Source organism: Macrosteles quadrilineatus, unplaced genomic scaffold (genome assembly GCF_028750875.1).
Source record: "Macrosteles quadrilineatus isolate MER2022 unplaced genomic scaffold, UCM_ALF_1.0 Scaffold_1__1_contigs__length_201487025, whole genome shotgun sequence".
In the NCBI taxonomy this organism is placed as follows: Eukaryota; Metazoa; Arthropoda; class Insecta; order Hemiptera; family Cicadellidae; genus Macrosteles; species Macrosteles quadrilineatus.
Window position 1 is genome coordinate 77,891,153 of NW_026542594.1, and position 26,980 is coordinate 77,918,132.

General features: G+C 33.6%; 3 protein-coding genes across 3 annotated transcripts in view; 1 reads left to right on the top strand and 2 right to left on the bottom strand.

Moving 5' to 3' along the window:
• LOC128983635 (Kv channel-interacting protein 1-like) overlaps positions 1 to 11,540 on the top strand; it is a 756,268-nt gene extending 744,728 nt beyond the window's left edge. The window contains exons 6-7 of the mRNA XM_054402997.1: positions 1,534 to 1,746; positions 7,271 to 11,540. Of these exons, the coding sequence (XP_054258972.1) occupies positions 1,534 to 1,746; positions 7,271 to 7,381 (324 nt within the window). The 3' untranslated portion in view covers positions 7,382 to 11,540. The remainder of the gene's footprint in view (positions 1 to 1,533; positions 1,747 to 7,270) is intronic.
• Positions 11,541 to 12,808: 1,268 nt separating this feature from the next.
• LOC128983373 (uncharacterized) lies at positions 12,809 to 15,763 on the bottom strand. Its single transcript, XM_054402634.1, has 2 exons — positions 15,603 to 15,763; positions 12,809 to 13,816 (listed from the first exon to the last, which is right to left on the bottom strand). Exons 1-2 carry the CDS (start codon positions 15,612 to 15,614, stop codon positions 13,031 to 13,033), a joined length of 798 nt encoding a protein of 265 aa, XP_054258609.1. The 5' UTR covers positions 15,615 to 15,763; the 3' UTR covers positions 12,809 to 13,030.
• A 1,558-nt stretch (positions 15,764 to 17,321) lies between these two features.
• On the bottom strand, positions 17,322 to 20,160 carry LOC128983077 (uncharacterized). The gene is made up of 2 exons (XM_054402234.1): positions 20,036 to 20,160; positions 17,322 to 17,718 (listed from the first exon to the last, which is right to left on the bottom strand). Exons 1-2 carry the CDS (start codon positions 20,081 to 20,083, stop codon positions 17,401 to 17,403), a joined length of 366 nt encoding a protein of 121 aa, XP_054258209.1. The 5' UTR covers positions 20,084 to 20,160; the 3' UTR covers positions 17,322 to 17,400.
• Between the last annotated feature and the right edge of the window lie 6,820 nt (positions 20,161 to 26,980).

Below are 26,980 nucleotides of genomic sequence, written 5' to 3' on the forward strand. Positions count from 1 at the left end.
TTGTATACTGACATAGATAAATCATGCTACGCCTTACAGCTTTATCATCCTTTACATGAATCAGTTGATGAAATGTTAATGTTAGTAACGTGCGCTCTATATAGGTCACGTTTTATTGATGACTATTTGTTTCTTGTTATTTTTATTTTAACAAAGACAGCCCTCATCTATTTATAAAGCATGGGTTATCTTATTTACTACTGTATAACAAAACACAAATCATAAAATCTAAGCTCTCTATCTAAGCTTCAGATTTACAGATTTTACAATAGATCTACAAGAGGATTGTTTAAAGTCGTCGATACTGCAAGAGATAAAACTTTATTTTTTCACAACAAATAAACATAAATTAAATTTGGATGCATCTCAATACTCAAAAGAGAACTTGTAAAGGGATTATTGAATAATGTTCGAGCTATCACATCAAGTGACGTCAGAGCGCGCTGCAGTCGTAAAGGTCACGCTGCTCTCGGGAAGCTGATGGGTGGGGGTGGGGGCGGGGGTAGTCCATCGATTATTACCACGTGCGCTTGTTGTTACCGTCAACAGGTGGTGGGGATGGGGGAATGCATTCTGAACCCCCACTCCACCCACGCTCTCACAACTTTACTTGACGTATTCCTCCGCAATTAAAGTCTCTAGTCGCAATTATTACGATAAACTCATGAAGAGTATCTCTCACTAAAGACAGAATCCTGATACATTCCCGGTCCTAAAGAAGTGTGTATATATGACAACAAATTTACATATGCATAAATTTAAAATGACCTCAGCATTCTAACTTCCCATATAAATATTATTTTTACTCTAACTCGCACAAGTATTTATTTTGAGAGTATTTTATGCTTCTCTTATTGAATTTTGTATGTATCCATTGTGTTTAAGTTCCATTTACCATATTTTTTGTGATGAAGTTTGGGAAATTCTGGAAACTACTTAAAGAATAGTTCCATTCATTCTTGGCTTAAAATACCTACTTTGTATGATTGCCATTAATTCATAAGAAAGTTTTAAAAGTATTAAAGTATTAAAAGAATTAAAGTATTAAAAGAATTAAAGTATTAAAAGTATTAAAGTATTAACGTATAGAGTATTAAGTATTAACTGTGTTGTTTAAAAGTATTAAAGTATTAAAAGAATTAAAGTATTAAAAGAATTAAAGTATTAAAAGTATTAAAGTATTAACGTATACAGTAGAGTATTAAGTATTAACTGTGTTGTTTAAAAGTATTAAGAATTTATAAACCACGTATACAGTATTACAAACATTGTAAACTCACGATAATTGTCTCTACCTTTAGAAGTCGTCTTCAAACTCAACACCACGTCATAACTTAAAAATCCATTCTTTTTTGTTTTAAGTTTACTTTATTCGTGAAATTTAATAACTAAATAAACTCTTTCACACATATAACCGTTTACCAAGCTTTATTCCCTCATGTCAATACATCCTATTTACTAATAACTTTGGTAATCGCCTCGGTGGATCACCTATGTAGGATGAGATAAGCATGTCTTTGGTATTGTCACCAGGACTTCCTGGGTATCCTGTCCAAGGTCTCCCGTGGCAGTGTCCAGGAGAAGCTGCAGTGGGTCTTCGGGCTGTACGACCAGAACGGCGACGGGCTCATCACCAAGAAGGAGATGCTAGACGTCGTCACCTCCATCTACGAGATGCTCGGTCGCTCGACTGAGCCCATGGTCGAGGAGAACTCAGCCAAGGAGCACGTTGAGAAGATCTTCCATGTAAGCGTCCAATCCAATAGTCATTTAGTTTCTACCCTCTTCTATTTACGTAATTTTTTTATGCATAACATTAGCCTTCCATTCATTTTTACTAAAATATACTAAGAATATCCCCGCCTCAGCAAACCTGCTGACTTAGCAAATTTCCATTCTTCTGAATATAGTTTTAATAAAATCTATGTGGGCTAATTACATTAGGTTTAACGAGTACCTAGGTTTGCTGCTACAAGGAAACGAATAGTGTATTTTTTGTAAAATATTAAGAGCTTAGTATAAAATAAATAAATTTGCCGAAATAACCCCACCGCAGCAAACCTGCAGACTAAGCAAATTTCAATTTTTCTGATTACAAATTTACGAAAATATTTCCATAAATAAGACATATTTTTCCCCAATTAAAATAACATTAGATTTAACGAGTACCTAGTTTTGATGCTATAAGGAAACTAATATAGTTTATTTTTTGTAAAATATTAATAGCTTGGTATAAAATACATAAATTTGCCTGGTTTGATCAAAATATATCCATAAAATATCAAACTACAACATTTGCCAATATTCTCGAAAAGAATAACATGGGAATTTTAAATTTACAATTTTTGAATTTTCTCCGTTACCCATAACAGTAAATACCCCCGCTGCAGCAATCCTACCGACTAAGCGAATTTCCATTTGCCTGGATTGATTTTGAATTAATGTATTAAATTAACATTTGTTTTTAACGTGTACCTAGGTTAGCTGCTACAGGGAAACTAATAAAGTGTGTTTTTTATTAAAATACCAATAGCTTAGTATGAAATATAAAATGCGCCAAGTTTGATCAAAATATATCCATAAACAAGTCAACTACAACATTTTACAATACTCTCCGTAAAAATAACATGGGAATTTTAAATTAACATTTTTTTGAATTTTCTCCGTAACCAATCACCGCACAAAAACACTTTGATATACTAAATAATTTGTTTTTTTAAGCTCTTTAAAATGGTCTGGAGAAAATTTAATAATTTTGTGTTTTAAGGGTAAAAATGAGAAAACCCCATTTTTACCCCATAAAATCCTTCGTTAAACCCCCCTCCCATGGTCCGATCATGCTGGTTCGCGAACTCATTCAATTTTATCCCGCCGTATACACCTTCAAACCAAATTTTATCAAAATCGGACGAAAATTACTCAAGTTATCATCCGTATGGACATATATATAGATATATATATATATATACATCAAAAAAAATTTGAACGACTGTGTACCCTAGGTATGTTGAATCATAACTTTGCGAAACAATTGTTTTGTTTGTGTTTTAAAATCATAATGATATTATAATTAGAACATATATAAAAATTTGAACAGATGGTGTTTTTGGCCTCTGGGGATATCAAAATAAAAAAGAAAAATCGGTCCCGAGCCTAGGTCTTACCATGAGACCTACGGTAATAGCTACTTCCCTATAGGGAAATTCGCTAAAAAAAGGATGGATTTAATTTTTTTGTCACTTGAAAATGTGATTGCTCAATCATATATTATTATGGAGAGTTAAGCAAAAACCGTGTCATGTTTACTTGCACTATTACTTATTCCGTTTACTGTGAGTTTATGTCTTTTAGAATTTTCCAAAAATCAAATATTTTAAACAAAACATTGAAATAAATATAAATGATTTTTTAGTATTAATTAAATACAGGAGAGATTTTTGAAACAAGTAACATATCAATTTAAAATGGTTTTGTAATAGAATATATAATCAGCTCTTGTGATTAGTTAAGGTTTAACAATATACTCCGTAATTCAATTGCACGAATTATGACTCAAAACGACTCACTAATTCCTGGCAATTGACGAACTGGTAAAGGGGTAACTGCTCTTAAGGTGTTAGCCTACACCTATTATAATGACAATATTGAGTAAATTATTTTACACTGCTTAAAACAGTTACCATATATTAAGTGTTGTGTTTTTAAAGTTTACTAACGTCATGATAATGATAAACTAGTTTATATGGAGGTGCTCTCAAAATTACCAGATAGTGGTATTCTTTAAAAACTTCAACCCTGAGTTGTAATGTGAGTTACACTCTGATCACTGATTATTTCATGTACTGTTCAGTTGATAGACACAAACAAGGACAGTGTGGTGACGATAGACGAGCTGGTAGAGTGGTGCTCTCGAGATGACCAGATCCTACTTATCCTTGAAAGACCTCAAACTCAGTTGCATTGTGAGTTACACACTGATCACTGATTATTTCATGTACTGTTCAGTTGATAGACACAAACAAGGACGGTGTGGTGACGATAGACGAGCTGGTAGAGTGATGCTCTCGAGATGACCAGATCCTACTTATCCTTGAAAGACTTCACACTCAGTTGCATTGTGAGCTACACACTGATCACTGATTATTTCATGTACTCTTCAGTTGATAGACACAAACAAGGACAGTGTGGTGACGATAGACGAGCTGGTAGAGTGGTGCTCTCGAGATGACCAGATCCTACTTATCCTTGAAAGTCTTCACACTGAGTTGCATTGTGAGTTACACTCAGATCACTGATTATTTCATGTACTGTTCAGTTGATAGACACAAACAAGGACGGTGTGGTGACGATAGACGAGCTGGTAGAGTGATGTTCTCGAGATGACCAGATCTTACTTATCCTTGAAAGACTTCACACTGAGTTGCATTGTGAGCTACACTCTGATCACTGATTATTTCATGTAAATTACTGTTCAGTTGATAGACACAAACAAGGACAGTGTGGTGACGATAGACGAGCTGGTAGAGTGATGCTCTCGAGATGACCAGATCCTACTTATCCTTGAAAGACTTCACACTCAGTTGCATTGTGAGTTACACTCAGATCACTGATTATTTCATGTACTGTTCAGTTGATAGACACAAACAAGGACGGTGTGGTGACGATAGACGAGCTGGTAGAGTGATGTTCTCGAGATGACCAGATCTTACTTATCCTTGAAAGACTTCACACTGAGTTGCATTGTGAGCTACACTCTGATCACTGATTCTTTCATGTACTGTTCAGTTGATAGACACAAACAAGGACAGTGTGGTGACGATAGACGAGCTGGTAGAGTGATGCTCTCGAGATGACCAGATCTTACTTATCCTTGAAAGACTTCACACTGAGTTGCATTGTGAGCTACACTCTGATCACTGATTATTTCATGTAAATTACTGTTCAGTTGATAGACACAAACAAGGACAGTGTGGTGACGATAGACGAGCTGGTAGAGTGATGCTCTCGAGATGACCAGATCCTACTTATCCTTGAAAGACTTCACACTCAGTTGCATTGTGAGTTACACTCAGATCACTGATTATTTCATGTACTGTTCAGTTGATAGACACAAACAAGGACAGTGTGGTGACGATAGACGAGCTGGTAGAGTGATGCTCTCGAGATGACCAGATCCTACTTATCCTTGAAAGACTTCACACTGAGTTGCATTGTGAGTTACACTCAGATCACTGATTATTTCATGTACTGTTCAGTTGATAGACACAAACAAGGACAGTGTGGTGACGATAGACGAGCTGGTAGAGTGATGCTCTCGAGATGGCCAGATCCTACTTATCCTTGAAAGACTTCACACTCAGTTGCATTGTGAGTTACACTCAGATCACTGATTATTTCATGTACTGTTCAGTTGATAGACACAAACAAGGACGGTGTGGTGACGATAGACGAGCTGGTAGAGTGGTGCTCTCGAGATGGCCAGATCCTACTTATCCTTGAAAGTCTTCACACTGAGTTGCATTGTGAGCTACACACTGATCACTGATTATTTCATGTACTGTTCAGTTGATAGACACAAACAAGGACGGTGTGGTGACGATAGACGAGCTGGTAGAGTGATGCTCTCGAGATGGCCAGATCCTACTTATCCTTGAAAGACTTCACACTGAGTTGCATTGTGAGCTACACTCTGATCACTGATTATTTCATGTACTGTTCAGTTGATAGACACAAACAAGGACGGTGTGGTGACGATAGACGAGCTGGTAGAGTGATGCTCTCGAGATGACCAGATCTTACTTATCCTTGAAAGACTTCACACTGAGTTGCATTGTGAGCTACACACTGATCACTGATTATTTCATGTACTGTTCAGTTGATAGACACAAACAAGGACGGTGTGGTGACGATAGACGAGCTGGTAGAGTGATGCTCTCGAGATGACCAGATCTTACTTATCCTTGAAAGACTTCACACTGAGTTGCATTGTGAGCTACACACTGATCACTGATTATTTCATGTACTGTTCAGTTGATAGACACAAACAAGGACGGTGTGGTGACGATAGACGAGCTGGTAGAGTGATGCTCTCGAGATGACCAGATCTTACTTATCCTTGAAAGACTTCACACTGAGTTGCATTGTGAGCTACACTCTGATCACTGATTATTTCATGTACTGTTCAGTTGATAGACACAAACAAGGACGGTGTGGTGACGATAGACGAGCTGGTAGAGTGATGCTCTCGAGATGGCCAGATCCTACTTATCCTTGAAAGACTTCACACTGAGTTGCATTGTGAGCTACACTCTGATCACTGATTATTTCATGTACTGTTCAGTTGATAGACACAAACAAGGACAGTGTGGTGACGATAGACGAGCTGGTAGAGTGATGCTCTCGAGATGGCCAGATCCTACTTATCCTTGAAAGACTTCACACTGAGTTGCATTGTGAGTTACACTCTGATCACTGATTATTTCATGTACTGTTCAGTTGATAGACACAAACAAGGACAGTGTGGTGACGATAGACGAGCTGGTAGAGTGGTGCTCTCGAGATGACCAGATCCTACTTATCCTTGAAAGTCTTCACACTCAGTTGCATTGTGAGTTACACTCAGATCACTGATTATTTCATGTACTGTTCAGTTGATAGACACAAACAAGGACGGTGTGGTGACGATAGACGAGCTGGTAGAGTGATGCTCTCGAGATGGCCAGATCCTACTTATCCTTGAAAGTCTTCACACTGAGTTGCATTGTGAGCTACACACTGATCACTGATTATTTCATGTACTGTTCAGTTGATAGACACAAACAAGGACGGTGTGGTGACGATAGACGAGCTGGTAGAGTGATGCTCTCGAGATGACCAGATCCTACTTATCCTTGAAAGACTTCACACTCAGTTGCATTGTGAGTTACACTCAGATCACTGATTATTTCATGTACTGTTCAGTTGATAGACACAAACAAGGACGGTGTGGTGACGATAGACGAGCTGGTAGAGTGATGTTCTCGAGATGACCAGATCCTACTTATCCTTGAAAGACTTCACACTGAGTTGCATTGTGAGTTACACTCTGATCACTGATTATTTCATGTACTGTTCAGTTGATAGACACAAACAAGGACGGTGTGGTGACGATAGACGAGCTGGTAGAGTGATGCTCTCGAGATGGCCAGATCCTACTTATCCTTGAAAGTCTTCACACTGAGTTGCATTGTGAGCTACACACTGATCACTGATTATTTCATGTACTGTTCAGTTGATAGACACAAACAAGGACGGTGTGGTGACGATAGACGAGCTGGTAGAGTGGTGCTCTCGAGATGACCAGATCCTACAATCACTGGAGACTCTCGACACAGTCTTGTGATCGTCTCAAAGCAATGCCTTCGAGGACTTTTCTCTCTGGACCTTGTTTGTGGTTATATAAAATGTTTGGAAGTGATAGGTACCGTGCATTGGCAAATATTTAAAGACTAACACCAATTTTAAATTCTGTCATTTGCTTTATATAAGTTATTTTAAATGTTAGACTAATCGATAATGCCTATAAAAGCATGAATAATAGTCATGATTACAACCTGTGTCGGGTCGTTGTTTGGTGAAATTTTTTTATTGCGTTTCCTGATCTTTTTATTTGTAAATTTATTCATTATGAGTAATGTAATCTAATCTATATAGTTTACTTAAATTACACGAATAAAATTACATAAATTCCTCAATAAAAAGATGATGCAAATGTATGACAGGTCATCATCAAATTTAGACTGTGTTAACAGTTTAAACGGTCATTTTAATATAACTTCAATCTCCTAGCCTATGTATGAACTACTGATACTTAGTATGTCCTTGTACGTACGTTCTCGCTCATACATTATGAAACCGTAGCTCGTGGTTAGTTTCCACTTTTATGCATGCAAGAGGTAATTTACAACTCGTCAGTCACTTTCACTTAGCATGCTTCATATTGATAAGCTGAAGTTTTAAATCTAAACCAAACAATCGTTATAATCATGAAATACTACACCAAAACTAAACTATTTATTTGTCACGGTAACACATGGCAAAATCCATCCACAGGTAATCCACATTTCCTAAATGAACCCTTCTTTGGGACATTGACTAATCCCACAAGCCAGCAGGACAACGTATGGCCGAGTGTGTTTTAATTATTTAACTTCAGATGTTTTAAACGCTAAACTTAACATGTTTAAACGAATAATTAGACAACGACCCATTCTAAACCTAACTCTACTATGCAATAACCTTGCCTTCCCTGTTTCCACGGCAAACGTTGTGTTATGCCTGAGACTCAACTTGTTGATTTTTGGATAGTTATACTAGAATGTGTTTCATGTTTTTCTACTTACGTGTTGGTTATAGCGTATTTTTGAGAATGCGATTTGTGATTTGAAAAATAGTTACGATATTAGTTGAATGTTTGTTATAAAATATTATGTTGTGTACAGTTACATTTATGGAATTAGAGATTAAAATCAAATATCATTTTACATTTTTTATTTGCCCTTTTTAATAAAAAAAAACATGTGTTTAAGCTAGATATTCTCTAAGGGAGTATGTTTTATCTATGATATTCTCGATTGGTTTGAACGAATATTTGTAGCATTTTACTTTGGCAAACTAACAAAACTTATGCATAAAATATACAAATCTTCTGTAATAAGCAAACCCATTAATTGTACTGTTTCCATATACTTGTAGAGATTAATTTAGGATTATTCTATGACAAGTTCATAACAATTTATTAAAGTATAAAATGCCCATTAATTGTGTCTTAATCAATTACAGTAATATGCTTTTATTATGAGCATTCTCATAACGAAGCATAACTTCTAACATATGTTTGTAATTAAATGTTCTGTCCCGTTTTTATAACTCAATTCCGTTTGTAAAATCATGTAAATATTAACTAAATAAATAATAAATAGAATAACATATATTTTGTTGTAATGTTTATAGTAATAGTTCGTGATGATAAATTGTCCGTACATAATCAACTGTATGACCTGTGTACCCTAGATATGTTGAATCATAACTTTGCGAAACAATTGTTTTGTTTGTGTTTTAGAATCAAAATGATTCCGGGAAACGTATTGTGAAATAATTTGTTTATGGTGTTTTAAACAAGTGGTTTCATTTTTTACATTTATACATGGTCTTAGAGTTTACAATTTTTTATTTGCGTTTCCTTTAATGACATATGTTGTATAAAGGTTACACTAAAGACATTGTCTTTCCTGTTTGAAAGCTTATTCCTTTCTTTTAATTTGATGAAACCATCGATGTTGTTTGATTTATTGCACAAATAAATAGAATTAGGATATTTTACTAATTTTTGGCTTACAAACCAGAGTGACTAGATGTAAAAAAACTAATGGTGTACTACTTATATTCTATTCTGCAAGTGAAATGCTTGAGAAGAATTTCAATAGTATTGTTAGTATAAACTCTATTTCAGATGTCAAACTAGTTTATGCTCCATGGTTAAAGTTGTTTTACTCGTATTTTAAGTCTACATCCATCGTTAACAATAATAACTGGGACAAAAGGCTAGTTGTGAGGGTTCAAGCGTATCTGTAAAACTTGTGGAGATTTAAAAAGTTAATAGAAAGGCTGTATCTCCTGCTTGTAGAACGGGATTTTGTTCTAAGTTCCACCATGTAAGTGAATTTAAACTCATAAGCATAAATTAATGAGTTGTGTACGTACCTATTACATATTTTTGTTAAAATCATTCTCACCCTGACATATCAAAACTAAAGCTACAACGTTGTAAGTCATTGTTGTTAACACAATTATTTTGTAATTTGTAATTTAACGATACATATTTCATTGTAATTTCAAATGTTGGTCACTTTACGAACATTTTTATATTACTATTGTATACAACGTGTGATTTGAGGTTTGTACATTAGTGATTTAGGGCTCTCCCCACCTTACCACAAAATGTTCTTGATAGTGTGAGATAAGACCCATTACCTTCAGCTAATGAAGTACTAAAAATAACAATTAAAACTCTTAGCATTACATGCAACGTTTAATGTGGCAACTAGTGTCTAGCAGATCCCAGAGATGTGCCTACAGTATGAGTGCCTACGACAACAAGAAGCGAACTACTCACAGCATAACTATTTCAAAACTTACTCATAAACGTATTGTTTCAATGAAAAAGCATAAATACAAACTATTTAGTAGTTATCACTTACAGAGTATGATAACGAAGAGTATGTTGGTGGCTTAGAGTATGGTTCACTAATTGGGGATACTGCAATATTAATCATTAGAAAAAAAGACACATTACCTCCTTATAATTACTTTTTTGACTGGTTCATTTCCACACATAGGTCCTGGTCATAGTCTCCATATTATTCATATTGCTATTTATGAAGTATAAGTTTTTGATGTAACAACAAAGATGATCTCAACTAGTATAAATGCAGTGAGAAGTTACTTAACCAAAATTTCTAACCAAGGGCTCAATTTTTGTTATCACCCGTATGTTGTTTCATATTTATTTCTCGATGAAAAAGAAATAATGCCTTAATTTGGTAAACTATGTTCTACAACTATTGAATTAAATTCAATCATTCAATAGTTTATTTTATATCACTGTATTCAACTTAAATTGAATTTAATGATCTTACAAAGCAATAGCCCAATCATCAAATTGACGTTGTTAACAAAATTTAATAATACAAGACCACTCGTTGGTACATATTACGTCTGTACTCAATCGCATAAATCATTGATCATGGTAAGTGTGGGAAGTAGAGCAACTGAACAACTAATATCAACCTTGTTGTCTGTAAGCAAAGTAGGAATGGTGTACTCAGACTCTTTATACATTCTCTTCCTCGTCGCGTAACCCCTTTGAGAGACATAAAACATAGCTAGCCGTCAGCTTTGAGAAATTCTGTTTCTTATTAACTTTATCTGGGGATGGTTAGTACTTTTTCAAGTAAATGCTAGATTTTATACTATATTCAACGCGTGATTTATTTATAAACTTGAGGACTATATGGTTGAGCTGTATTACTAATATTTGTGTTTCGATGATATATTATAAAACTGAACGGTGACCAACTAGTAATATGAATGATATTATTAGGTTAGAAATTTTACTCTATTAGAATTAGGTCTCTATATCTTTATCCCACTTAATTCTATCTCATCTACCAGTAGAATAGATTTCTTCCAACTCTAACTTTGTAATTAATTGATAAGTGTACATAGACATTTATTTTTGCAAGTTGTCATATTTTATCATTAATAAAGGTTTAAATATGTTCATTATGTGGTAGGTATGTATATATGTAATTGTGTTACTCTTTTAGTAATAAATCAATAAAACAAGTTCTTGTTTTAAAGACGTCAACATATTTTGTTCCAAGAATGGTTAATTAAATGCATTATTTACTTTTCCTGCCTTTTTCTCTCCCCAGAATAAAACTATCGTAAAATAATCAAGTTTTCTTCTGAAGCTCCACGGACTAAGCAGATTCTATTGCTATTTCGTCTTCTTTTTATCGCACATGCTAGTCATTTTCATGTATTCATTCACACTATGCAAACCTCTAACAGTAGTCGTATTTACTTGTCTCAACTATTTGTATACAGTTCTCTGTGCTGATTCATGTATTGAGGCAACAATAACAATGTTTCAACAATATTACAGGCTAAGGGCATATTCATTACAGTATGTTAGAATAGCTTCGTTTAACGAGGTCTACCGTTTTGATGAAAACGTTTTACTCAATTGACTGACGACGACCTTCAAAATGTAAGACGACCAATAAAATTGCAAGATAAATAGTAATTTGAAACTTCCGTTGACGATATACAGGGTGTTTACAAAAGGTGGGGACATAATTTACGTAGTGATTCCTTGGGTCAAAATAATGAGAAAATCATGAATAACATCTTCCCCTAATCGCTTCGTTAACCATATATCCGTCATTTTTTTGTGGTGTAGAATAAGGCTAAGCTAGACAGGTTTGCCCCATTTTACAACTAAAAAACTTAATATTTTTCAGCTATTTCTTATTCGATCTTTTTAAACTTGGTACGGTTTGATAGGGAATTTTAAAGAACGGTTGAACAATTTCAAAGATACAAATGTTTACGTAAAAAATACAAAATGGCGGATATCTGGTTAACGAAGCAATTTTGGAAAAAAATTTATTCTTGATTTTATCTTTATTTGACCCAAGGAATCACTACGTACATTATGCACCCACCTTTTTTTAACACCCTGTATATTTGAAAAAATTCAAATTATACAGCACGACCTCTAGTCCAATCTATTAAAGAGAACCACGCAAGGCAAAATAAAATAGAAACCAATTAATTATCCTAACCCCATCTTAGAATTAATCATTTACACGTAAAATAACATATTTTTATATTTCCTATTTTTATAGCAAGCTTTAATACTTAAAGTGGTAGCATTGTTATTGTATTTAGTGTGCATATGTAGTTGAAATAATGGATAACCCAATTCTAAATTAGTATTTTTAAATGCCCATTAGTGTTTAATATGGAATTTGTTACTAAGTTCAGTATATAAGATATACAGAACCAGCTCTAGTGGGTTCTACTGTCTAGTGTGTGTGTATGTCCCAATATGTAACATAGACTGAAATTATATTTCCGTCTTGCATTAAAACATGTAAGATTATAATGCATTTACTTTACTTTTTGCACGTCTTCCACGTACAGAGGTGCCATCACGAGCAATTAGACTATGGGAAAAGCTAACGTTGGTCCTATAACTAATGAAAATTACTATTCACAGTTTTATGTGTCTCTATATTATTACACCTCAAAGAACCATTGGTTAAGTATTATATTTTATCTCTTCCACCATGATTAGTTAAGACCAGTCTAAGACCTGATTATATATGTCTGCATTGCTAGTGTAAGGGAATCTAAATTTGACCCTGTGAATCAATTATACATTTTTATAATAACTCGCCAAATACTGTACCTACTTGAAATTTTACAAAATATTTAATGCATATAAGGGATAAAATAATATTTTAAAAACTGTTTTCACAAACTTAGTAAGGAAGTTGTCTTCAGATTCTGCTAGTTCCATATTTTCGTTTGTAGCCCCTTCGTCCGATTCCGGTAGGTCACCATCTGATTCCTCTATTTCTCTCAAAGCTCCCGACTTTTCGCCCTTAGATAGTTCAGTGCCATTAGTACTCCCTTGTACTGCTCCATCAGGTTCTATTTTTTCAGAACTCGCACCTTCTGATCCTTCATTTGCCTGCTCCTTGAAGCTCTCGTCCAGAATGTTGACTCGTTCTTTTAAGTCCTCAGGTAATACAGATTCTGGACTAACGCTTTTCTTAGTTTCTTCGAGAAAGCTTTCTCGTGTTATTTTTAAGGATCTTTTGGTACCATCAGGTATCTTCTCTGTTTTCTTGGTTTCTTCTATGGAACTGCTTTCGCGAGTTACTTTTACCGTCTTGTTGGTTCCATCAGTATATGTTTCTTCTCTAGTTGACAGAGTAGGCTCGTTTTGGGTAGAAAAACTTTTATTAATTTCGCTTAATTTTTCTTTCATCTTCTTATCGAAATCGTCATTGTTTTGTTTGAATACAACCTCGTCTTTGCCGTCTGTCCCTCTCGCGTCATTGAGTGCAGACTCGCAATCTACCTTTTCTTCTTTTACTTCAGATTTTCCATTCCTAGTTATCGTCACTCGTTTGACACAACTGCCATCTGACAGCTTCTCTATGGCAGTGTGTGTTTTGTACAACACGTCTTCACTTACTTCCTAGAACAATGTTTAGATATTTTCATTTGGATTGGTTAAATCTTACTTTATATCAAACCAAACAACAGTTTTTTTATTTATAAATGTAATACAGCAAATCAATCTTATAAAAATTACAGCAATAGATTTTTTTCTTTTCACCCTATTTTTCCAAGATAATGAATGATGTGGGGAACTCAAAGTTAATATAGTACAATGAGTGTTAAGGGTAGTTTTGAGTTGAATTATCATTTTAAAATGACTTGACATTTACATGCTGACTTGACCACTGAGGACGGGGATCTGTTATCGTTTCGATTGTGGTTTTTGGAACACTGTTTTTTATCACTCCAGTTGGCATTATTCTAATGTCATTATTAGGTCGTTGAATATCATCTAACATTAAATTTAAATGACTATATAACAGTCAATGGCATAAAAAAAACATATGTCATAATGAGAATAATTGTATACATTTATATTTCAAGTGATATTATTAGTTAGTATGTATGGTTGGACGTGGAGGCAAGGTAATGTTGAAATAATTATAAGATATCAAGTTTACAATACAATCTCCAGCAAATAGAACAAATCGGCTGTTGTTGGAATCTTGTTTCTTGTTTTTACAAATGAATGCATGCGACCCGTTATAACCTCTAATACATAAATGAGGGCTAGAGGTTGTTACTGCCACTGTGTGATATAAAGGAAATATTAATGTTTGTTAGTCACTATTCGGTTTACCTAGCATACATTAAATATACATATGGTACATTAGTATATATAGTATATACATTAGTATACATTTATACCAAACCACTATACTCGTATTACATACACTTTTTTATGCAAATACGCATATCTCTTATAATGCTAAATGTTGATCTTCAGAATAAATTGGGAGTTTTAATGTCTAAGTATTGCTTTTTAGTTTCGCCCCCAATACATTGTATAGGGTGAAAGTATCTTTTTCGTCAAAATTTTAGTATTTCAGTTTTGCGTGAAAGTGATATCTATCTGTGTGTCCGTATGTATGTATGTATGTATGTGTAAAGTGGATGTGACTGCGCTACAGACTACACAGTCATGTTATCAGATTTTGATTAAATTTGGTATTTAGATACTACTCCAAGGTACCTCCAGGTGCTTATTAATTTTGTTATCCTTTGACTATTATAGGTGCCATTCTCATAACCCAAAAAAATAACGGAAATTACTATTTCACGAACACGACTCGGACGGTTTTGATATAAATTTTGTATATTATTCTAGTTTCAACAAAAAGGTACACACCCTCAATACTGTAAAAATTAAGTTACAAAACTTACTGCAATTGTTGTGATTTTACGCACGAAATAGAGAAGTTACTCCCAACGCTTACCTTATACACAATAAAAGTTGTTGACAAGCTAATAGAAGGTCCCTTTTTGGGTCAGTTTTTTGGCTGGTGCCGTTTATTAGTAGGTACTAAAATCACTAACCTGTATGCAATAACACCCGTATTTTGAAGTTTTATATTTGTCCTAAAGACTATGCAAATAAACCTGAAATTCTTACTTATCAGTAGCAGACCTATTGCGTGCATTTTATAGGTATTAAGCTTCACAAAACTTGTGGCTCAAATTTGTATAGCCTATGTCAATTTAGAAATATTAAAGTCGCAACAGCCAGTAATTATTTACTAGTTGATCATCATCGTCTTGAAACTTGACAGAGTAGTAAATAATTCTGACCATCTGACGGTTGATTATTGTTACAGTCAATATAGCTCATTCAACAAAGGTATGCAATAGTCATGTCTTCTTACCTCTTTGGTCATTTTTAAGTGATGGGTTCACAGTTTACGAACTAGATTAAAAAACAAATTATAAATAACCAAACATCCAAATATCTAATTTTTCTGAAAGTGTAATAGGGCTCGCTTTAACCATTCAACAAAACGGTTAAGCTGCTACAAAAAGGCGTAAACTTGGATGGACTGCAGAGATGGACTATCGGTTGATTTATGGAGTATATCTCTAACGAGTTATCGTAACATATCATAACGAGTATGATAACATCGGCTATCTTCCTCAGTCATATCCAAGTCTCACACTGAACATCTTACTTAACTCAGTGAATATTTTGACTTGATTAGTTGTGATTTAAAGGTTTTTAATCGTTTTGGCTCGATTAACATTACTTTTCGAAATAATAGGTATTCCATGAATAGACAAACAATAATCTAACTTGTCTAAAAAATTTTCTATTATAAAATTTGTTTTCAGTACTAATTTTAATTTTAGTTTGTAGGTACATAAATTAGTAATGTACCTACTACAGGGTCACATTCAACCCTGTATACAGTCCCACGTAAGTTGTCTCAAATTGATTACGGAAAAATGTAGAAGGATAAGATAAAATTATTTACCACTCAATAAACTCGGAATTTTCCAACTTAAACATGTCATGTTATACATCAATTTTGTCATTGTCATGTAAAGGTATTTAATAGACAGTTTGGACATTTTGGTGAACACAGATATTAATAATTATCTTTTTCCGTTTCAAAATGGTGGCAGTTATTTTTGGAAAAAATCAATATGCCGTGTTTAAAACTCTGTGTTTTCTATACCTATGCAGCCTTTCTTCGGTTGAATGTTCTTATTCGTTATGAAATTAGCTTTCCTGTGATATGCTACAAGTAACGGGTTTGTTTATAATAAAAATTTCAAAAAAATTGAGTTTTGTAAATTTGCAAATATGCATTGTTTAAAATTTTCAAATAGCAACATATGTCAAAAGGCACATCATTTTATAGGTTTTTCGATTCTTAACAACTTTGTGTGTACACTTACTTCCTATCTCTTTTTGTTTTTGTGTAAATAACAAAAAAAGTAATATTTTCCTATATCAAATGCATGTTATTTTGGGTTAACACTAAATGAAATGGGTCCATTAGTGTTAAATGTGGTTTTTTTGTTATTTGTATATGGTACTATTTGCTAACACTATATTCTACAAAATTTTCATCGTCCATCTAGTTGATTGTTACAAACAGTACTTATAATATAAACACAGTCATTTAAATAACAAACAAAAAACTATTTTCTTACCTTAAACACGTCCGTCAGGCGTCCAAACAATACAAAAATACCGGTGAGAAGGAATCTGAAATTTACTGACGGAACTGCGTAGGATGAGTGTAGATAGCGCAATTAAAAACCATTAAAGAATGCTTTACTGATGTGACTGCACCATGTACCTTGACTGCTTGCCGCAACTGATGTGTCTGAATCGATCTTTTTAACATTATTCACAGAGTACTCACAATTGAGTTTTGAGTAGATTTTGGGTTTACTATTCTAATTTTGCCTGCAAAGTTGTAAAATGAGCCACTTGGCAACCACTCCGAAATCATTATATTATACCCCTATCATTTTACCATGGAATCATGAGCTAACTATTTTAGCATATCATCGTTACAAATTCTCATGTAATACGGGTTTTATACTTTAAAACATATTGTTTGGTCTAGACAAATAAAAACAGTTTCATTCTAGTTTTATTTTCAAGTAAGTATTATCACATAATTTACTCCAAACGTTTGAATTTAAAGCGTTGTTTTAGAAGAAGTTAAAACTCTTCATGCTGTTTTTGATTTGGTCCTCGATGGCTTTTTGTGTTTTTTTCATGTCCTCATTGACTTTGTGGAACTGCTGCTTGATCTTGTGCTGAGTCTTGGCCTGATGTTCCTTCATCTCTCGCTCTGCCTCAGCACAGTCGACCTTCTCATTCCTGATCACCTCGTTGCCGTTGTCGTTAGTGATCACTTGTCGGTAGCAGTTACCGTCGGGACCCTTGAAGAATGAAATGTGCGAAGAACGGGAGTCCCTGAACGCGTTGCTGGAGTCTTTCGCGTCAAAAAAGAATGGCATCACCATCTGCAAAACAATATTGCATTTTATATCCAAAATACACAAACAAGCTTTTTGAAATACTACATAATGTGAAAGTATTCTACATAAGTGTAATGATTACAGGTAAATAATCTAATCTAATCAGGTAAGTAATCTTTGACTAAATTATTGTCTTGAACTTGCAAGATTTATACCCTATTAAAATGACATTAGATTAAACGAGTACTTCGTTAAAAATCACAGGAAACTTTATAAAGCTGGTATAGTGAGGGAAAAACTGTTTTATGGTTATATGCTTATATGAAATACATACAACAGCCAAATTTTCTCAATACAAAAACATATACAACAAACAACAAGAACATAGCACACACACAAATACAATAGACAACATACAACAAAACACTCACAACATTGCAACAACACAACGCCATGCAAATATGTAATAATAATAATACACATACATATGCCTATATCTACAGATGCGTATTTTTTGTGCATATGTGTGTATGTGTATATTTACATATGTGTAAATACGTAGCATGTAATGTTGCATATTACAACATTGTTAGTTAGCAAATTACAAAAGTCTACTTCTCGTCCATAAAAATAATATAGTGCAGTAATTAGTTTTAAATGCATTTTCAAGTAGGTAGTAAAGTCTTATGGAATATTCTCCTTAACCTTTAATCCTACACCACTTCCGCGTACAAAATGATTTAGTTTTTTTACTCTACTTACTTGAAGGTTGTAAAAAAAATTGTTTTTTTTATGTTAAATGGGTACAAATTTGAAAAACCCCTATTTTTTTAACAATTACACCCCCAAAACACCCGATTTGCTTCCATGACCCGATCTTGCTGGTTCGGAAACTCATTCAAGTGTATCCAGCTGATTAATTCATAATTAATTCACCATTAATACGAATTACAAGACAAATCCTAGTATGAAATTAATTCTTCCATCTTCTATTACTGTTAATATTTAACGTGTTTTAAACCTTTAGACCTAAATAATATGATTATACTACTCAATAAAACAGAGGCAAACTAAATACGGCACAAAATACTACAGGACTGTAACTTATTATTATTGTATCAGGCTGTTTGAAAGAAAATTAAAATCCTTGTCATTGAGATTGTTTACTAAAATTAATTAGTCCTAAGTCCAGAGTTATTACTTGAGAAGAGCTTTTGTTCAACATAATAGTATTCCTGCAGTTAATTAATCCCACATCTCCCTCCATAAAATTCTAATCTTTTACGTAAAAACTAAATCTAATTTTTAAAACAAATGTTGCAGCAAAATAAACTATTAATCTTACCATAATTTTTTTTGTATTTTTGTCAGCAAGATTTGTGATATGTAAGTGAAAAAATGAAATAAAACTACCCATGTACATTCAGAATACATACAACATATTTTTTATCCCAGAAACAAGACAGTGCTGCAGTCTTGGAGGGCTGGGCCTAACTACAATCGACATAGGTCTAAAGAGTATAGACACAATAATTATCATGCTCTAGTAACTAACTACAATCGACATAGGTCTAAAGAGTATAGACACAATAATTATCTTGCTCTAGTAACTAACTACAATCGACATAGGTCTAAAGAGTATAGACACAATAATCATCTTGCTCTAGTAACTAACTACAATAGATATAGGTCTAAAGAGAATAGACACAATAATCATCTTGCTCTAGTAACTAACTAACGACTGTACCTGGGGTAATTTTATGAGTGGGGTATGGACAACATTTTAATAAGAATAGAGGTTTTTTTTTTAATTTTGAAATTGTTACGAAGAACATTGATTATATAGCTAGCTGTTACCCACGGGTTTCACCCCGTTTGACTTCATACGTATTAATAAAACTATTGATTGGTTAAGAAGCTGAAATAAACAAAACAGAATACAGTAATACAAACAAATAATCACACTTGATTTTAATAAGTACAAAAAACATATTCAACAATTGAAATTTATATTAACTCAGTTGTCTCCGTGGAGGAATGTTTTACCTATAAATATGTCTAAATAAAAGCCTTTCGAATAACTAATTAATGTAAATTTGACTTGAGACATATAATGTAGTCTTTGTTTTGCTAAATTAAATACTAAAATATAATGATGTAGTTTTAAGTTTATTTAAAATATAATTAACTACCTATTAGTTTTTGTTTAGTATTTTTCATTTTGGTAAAATATATTAAACTAGGTTAACTGGTAAGTAACTATTTTTAAGTTTTATGACCAAGATCATTCACATTGACACTCCAAAAAATTCTAATTTCAATAATCAATAATTTTAATTATCCATCGATAGTTTTAACTTACGTTTAAAGTGCAGAGCAGAACAATCGAAACGGTAATGGAGTTGCTCATGGCGGCACGATGAACAAACAACTAAAACGATTTATCCGACATTCTCATCAAGGACTCAAGAGTTACCATTTGATTAAACAATGACAGACATTTTATGAGTTAGTAACACAGGTGATTAATCAACCTGATGGATATGCTGGAGTTTCTCAGTTCAGTTTACTCTTATATAAACACATCACTGACGTTTATTATTAACAAAACCTTTTGACGGAATAATTTACTAACTACGATTCTGAAAACTATCTTTGTAGATATAATAGATTATATTTATAACTAAATGAATATGTGTATACATATATATATATATATTAAATATATATTTTAAAACGTATTGGCTATGTATATGTAAATCTGAAAGAAACATGAGACATCCGAAATATATTGTAAATAGTTTGAATATTCCTATATATTTCGGAAGTATTACAATTGTTGTTCAAAGGTCTATTGAGGACATTTTCCAACACGATTGTAAAAAACAATACACAACGTTTCGGGATCTGGAATCTGATCCCGTCCTCAGGTGAAAAAAAACTTAACTTACAAAACTTAACATTACAACTAACAATACACAAACGCCCAACCTAAGTTGGAATACACTACAGAAGGTAGCAGTCAAAAATATGCACTGTGGAAAATGTCCGCAATAAACCTTTGAACAACATTAACTCACTATCACCAACAATGAACTTCAAATATTAGAATTGTTATGTAATGGTTTCAAATCTGTGTAATGAACTAGCAGAGTACCCGTCCTGCGTCGGGTTAGCGTATATAAGTGTAACGTGCATATAATGCAGTTATACTCGTGAAAATATAGCAGCTATCGTTGAGTGAGAACCATCAGGATTTATTAAATAAGTGGTCCGAAATTGAAGTATGATTAATTACCCCCACCACAGCAAACATGCAGACTAAGCGAATTCCCATTTGCCTGATTGGATTTACACTAAAATGATTCCTTTAAAATATCACATTTACTCCCTATTTTTATATAATTAGTTTAACAAGTACTTATGTTTGCTGCAACAAGGAGGATAAAAGCTTTTTTTTGTAAAATTATTATTATTATTTTATTATCAATCATTAAGATGGGGACGCCACTTAGGTGCGTATTTTAACCCAAATATGAGTGAAGGATGAGTGTAGAATGGCGTGAGATGATCTGTGTAGCTTTGTTACTGACTAAGATCAGCTGTTAATAGTTTAGTAATAAATAAATGTATTTTCCAAATTTGATCAAAATATGTTGATAAACAAGCTAACTACAACATTTTACTTATTCCCCATAAGAATAACATGGGAATTTTAAATTTAATGTTTTCCAAAAATGCTATGGGAAGGGAGGGAAACAGGTCCGTGACGTAGGAAGTCGTGATGGAAGCAGTAAAGGTGAGTAGTCCGGAGTGTGGGAACTGTTAACGACGATTAGATTAAGGTATCTACAATCTTAAAATGCTATGGGAAGGAAGGAAAACAGGTCCGCGACGTAGGAAGGTGTTAAGGAAGTAGTCAAGGCGAGCTGTCCGGAGTGTTTTTCTGCGTAACCATTAGGCGCATAATAACGATTCAATATACTAAATTATTCGTTTTTTTTAAGCTCTCTACAAAATAGTTTGGAAATAAATTGCTAAATTTTATGGTTTTGGGTTAAAAATGGGAACACCTAATTTTTACCTCATAAAATCCCCCATAAACCCCCGTTCCCATAGTCTGATCATGCTGGTTTGCGAACTCGTTCGAATAAATGTGGGTTTACACGTTTATACAAAATTTCATCAAAATCTATCCATTTTTGCTCGAGTTATCATGCTAACGGAATATATACACTATGAATTTGAACGGAATTTGATTTTGGTTTTTTGCCTCTAGGGACCTCAAAACGAAAAACTAAATCGGTCCGGGTCCAGGTCTTACCATGAGTACTACGGTAATAGCTTATTCCCCACATGGGAAAATCGCTAAAAACTATTTAACGAGGCAAATGGTGTAGAAATTAATACCTTAAATTTGTAAAAATATGTGCATAACGCTCTTTCTTTGGAATAAATCAATCTATATTTTATGGCCTAATCAAAACACATTTAAATAATTAACTGTCAAATTGTAAACGAAAACTGCCAAAACTATTCAAATTATGAACAATTAATAATTTTTCTACGGTTAATACAAAATATCTATCAATAGAATAATAAACTCTGGGTAGGAGCGTAGATTATTATTTATTACAGACAATGGCTAAGGAATCTAGCTTGTTTCCATAATCAATGTTCATACTCATATTAAAATAAATAAGCCTGCCACACGATTTTGCTGAATAATATTTTCAATTGCTCAAGCGAGCTGAGTGGTATTGGAAAATAATATGAATTTACTATCAGTTAAAATCAGTTATTTGGCAGTGAACGATTCTTTCAAGGCATTTAGATAATGCGGGCAATATACTGATCTGCCTGAAATTATGGCAAGAAGCCGGGGCTGGGATCTTATTTAAGGGTCGAATTATAGGACAGACTTCCAAGAAATAGGGAATGTGCATTGCCTTATTAAAGATGTGTTGAAAATGTTATGATGTGTGTGAAGTGGTGCTGGCGTGTTTTAAAATGATGTAATTCTATGATTTAATTAGAAAAGACAAACTTATTTGAAAGTGTGGGCCTACTTACTTTCAAACAGCCACTTTTATTTTATGTCAATAGATATAACATCATACCTTAGTGTAGCAATAACATTAATTATTATTGATATTGATGCTACATGAAAAAGATAGTTAACCATAGTTCTTCAATTTTAGTCAAGCCTATTTCCCTGTAGCTTACTATGTATATTACAAAGAAAACTGTGAGCAATTTCTACAAAACCATTACTACCTTTCTTTACCCAAACATAGGCCTACCTCTCTTTCTGAAAACCACACAAATTTCCTTAATGTAAATAAAGAATCACAATAGTATATTTCATCACGTGAAGACAAGAGTTCAACAAGAGCAGCAACCGATTAAATCAATCGATACCGGTATGCCTCTATCATTTCGATTCATGAGATTACTAACAATTGAAGTTTACAACAGCTAAACTTTAATCCCTAGGGGCTACAAAAAGGCTTTTAATCCCTAGAGCTACTATATACCATAGATTAAAAGAAGTAGACTCCTTTTATCTATGTGTATACCCACAATGGAAATGTTAAAAACAGCTGTTTTACGCTGCTTTATGACAAAAACATCTTTTTCCTACAGTCACCCGACAAAGTTGGCTTCCTTGTACTGTTAATAGTACAGAAAGCTGCTAATTGCTGCATATTTATACTTTGTCGTACGGTTTATACTTTGGCGCACATCAGGATTCCAACGAAACAACACAAAACAGCGTGGTTCTATTATGCACGTAATCCGTGTACGCTTGGAAATAGGTTGGCAACACTTAAAGATAATAATACTATGAGCAGCTGATTGACTATTATAACTACAATTTAACCTGTCATTTCGTGTTTATCATTTCGGTATTTCTGAACTTTCTGGACTTTTCTTTTAAACGTTTTTAAAACATTCCTACGATCTTAATAAACAAGAAAATACCTTTAAAGTATGTTTACGCCACACTACATTATTTTGATGAACGTCCCACGCAAGGATTTAGTCCAGAAAACAGCTGTTTGCCGCCAGCTTATTCAAATGGGGTTTCATTGCGTAATACTGTTCTGCAATGAGTTTTACCGGACACCAATCAGCTGATTATACTGTATTTGCGTGGCAATTAGTGGTTATAAACAAAAACATAACCTCTCTCAGAGGTTATGACTAGTGAGTTTTAGTCCTTTAGTTGGTGGAAATATATAAGGATTTGTACGGATTAAGTAGTATGGCGTAAACTATCGTACGTAACTCGTCCAAAATGTGTGTACCGGACTCGTATGGTAATCCCGTACTCGACTTCGTCTCGCACGGGAACGACCACACTCGTCCGGTAAACACTTATTTTCAGGACTAGTAACGTAATATACTATTTCAGGCACGGAAACCACTTCAAATTACAAAAACATACGGAACTATATTCTCAAGTCGCGGAGCACATTTCTTGCCGAGGAAAAATAGCAGAGTGATACGGACCGGGTACTACTTTCTCTAGGGCACCTATTTGTGTTGCGAGCTGAACCTAAAATCGTGTTGTATAGTGTTTGAAAGACTAATTATTTATATGCACTAGTTACACAAATAACTATTTCATGTAAATAAACATGACACAAACATCCAGTTAATTGCATAGACCAGCTGTTTCATTTAATTTACAACCCATAAACATAAAATTTTACGATTTCTTTCCAAACCATTTTATCAAGCTGATTTTGTGGAACTTAAAAAAGAAATAATTTAGTTCATTGGAACGTTTGGGACCAAGCCTTGCTCGGTTGTGTTAATTGGGTTTAACAGTTAAAATAATATCATGATAAGACACATTTTATCATTTACAAAATTAGTTTTATTGCAAACCAAAAACACATTTAATCGCTTAAATAATGTCAACTGTGTAATGTGCGTCTGATTACTCCAGTTTCATATATCGTAGCATTTAGATTATTTGCAACATTTCGTTTTAATATTAAGGACTGACACAACTGGACACTAACATAAACTGCAAGCTCATAGTTTTTGACGTTTAGAATATATAATGGGCAGCAATAATGAAATTCTACGGAATAGTGGCTACAGGCTACGGGGAGTAGGGGACCACCCCTTCCTCGAGGATGAAAGTGGATCGAATTGAAATTGAGGTACCCATTAAAATTAATAATATTTAAATAGGAAATAACTTATCTATAAATTAGTTCAATTTATCTATTTGTAGAGCATCATATCACTTTCTTACAATTTCCATATTGGTTGTTTTTGTTGGGTCAAACCCTTAATTTACAAATTGGTTTAGCTAATAGAACGGTATTGCTGACAATCAATAAATTATAATTTATCCGTAAAGCCAAAATCTGTCTAGATTATAAAGATGGCTAAATATATGTTTCGAAACTTCTGTATAAAAGCAACGTTCGTAATGGTGGAGATTGTTCCAACTCTATTTTTCTAGAAGCAACGATATGACTCATTTAAACGAGTGATTGTGATTGATAGATTCTTAATTATTGGAGGCTGGCTGACATCTGTTGTGAAGCTGAGACTGACTGACGCTCAGTCAACATGTAGCTGAAGAAGTGTTGTGCAATCTAGTCACAAGGAGCGTTAATATAAAACAATGACCAAGCTTCAAGTCTTTAATTCAATCAAGTTAAATAAAGTCTTCAATCGCTAAATCCTGCACTAAAATGGATACAAATTATAAGATTTAAAAGCATTGTGGCAAAAATTTGAAAATTACTTAACTGTTGACAAGACTAAACTGACTTTATAAATAAATCAAATTCATCAAAGATATCTTGTACGTATCGAATATACTACCAAATTGGCAATGTTGTCATTGCCAAACTATAACATTTTTCATTTAACACAAAACTACAATCCTAAAAAAGGAGTCAATATCTTCTTCTGAAAAGGATTCAAGCGCTAATTGACAATTATGTGATTCCTGCGCATCAGTTTGGTTTCAGACGGAAACACAGTACCACAGAACAAGTTCACTGAGTTGTTGAAGTGTTACGTAAATGTATGGAAAATTAAGAATTTTGCTCAGCTGCCTTCTTAGATGTTAGTCAGGCATTCGATAAGGTGTGGCAAGTCGGCTTATTATATAAAGTAAAAATGTTTTTACCTCATTCAATCTTTGCCGTTATGAAATCTTACCTTCAAAACATAGGACTTTCCAAATTAAATATGAAGATGTTCTTACCGGCCTACATCCAATTGAATCTGGGATTCCTCAAGGAAGTGTCCTCGGGCCCTTTTTGTATATTCTATACACAGCAGACCTCCCTGAAAATGAGTTGGTAGAAATTGCTGCATTTGCGGATGATACAGCAGTTTTGACCGTTCATCGTGATCCAGTTCAAGCTTCTCTGAATTTACAGCAAAATCTCAACATAATTACTGATTGGTTTAAAACATGGAAATTCAAAATTAATGAAACTAAATCTGTTCATCTTTCTTAGACTGATTGCTTTAAAACATGGAGATTAAAAATTAATGAAACAGACAAGAATGACCTGTTGACCTTTCTTTTACTCTAAATCGAAATTCTTGTCCTACTGTCACAATAAACAACACCCAACTTCCTGAAGTAAATGAAGTTAAATACTTGGGTATCCATTTATATACGAAATTAACATGGAAAATACACATTTGGAGAAAACGGCAACAACTAAATTCAAATCTAATCAGTTAAATTGGCTCATTGGAAGAAATCAAACTTCTAGAATTAAATATTGCTATGCGTATATAAAACTATATTGAAACCAATATGGACATACGGAGTGCAACTATGGGCTCGGCGAGTACTTCAAATATAGAATTATCCAAAACCAATCGACAATGCGAGGAGATAACAAATGCACCTTGGTATGTCACCAATAGAACTACATCAGACCTTAAGTTGCCTACAGTTAAGGACAAAATCTGACCTTAGTGAAAGATATATACGAAATTAGATCTCATCAAAATCATTAGCATTGAACTTACTCAAGAACACGGATACAATTTACAGACTAAATTCTGGACTGCCCTTCAGATTTGTGGATGTGATTTTTGTTGAAGAATATTTGTGTGTGACGTGCTAGCGTATTTTATGTTCAAAAATTACTTTGTTTTATTATATGCATTTACTTATTGTTTAACATAAGAGCAGATTTTTAAGTAAATAATACGAAAATACAAATTAAAAAAGTTTGGATATAACCACATTAATAACCAACTGAGTACAGTTGTTAGAACTCTGATTTACTAGTACACTGGAGGAAAA

Excerpts from the sequence above, each read along its gene's own strand:
- LOC128983077 (XM_054402234.1), bottom strand. The coding sequence starts at position 20,083 with ATGAGCAACTCCATTACCGTTTCGATTGTTCTGCTCTGCACTTTAAAC. Across the intron at positions 17,719-20,035 it reads TTCTGCTCTGCACTTTAAAC|ATGGTGATGCCATTCTTTTT; the intron begins GTAAGTTAAAAC and ends ATTGTTTTGCAG.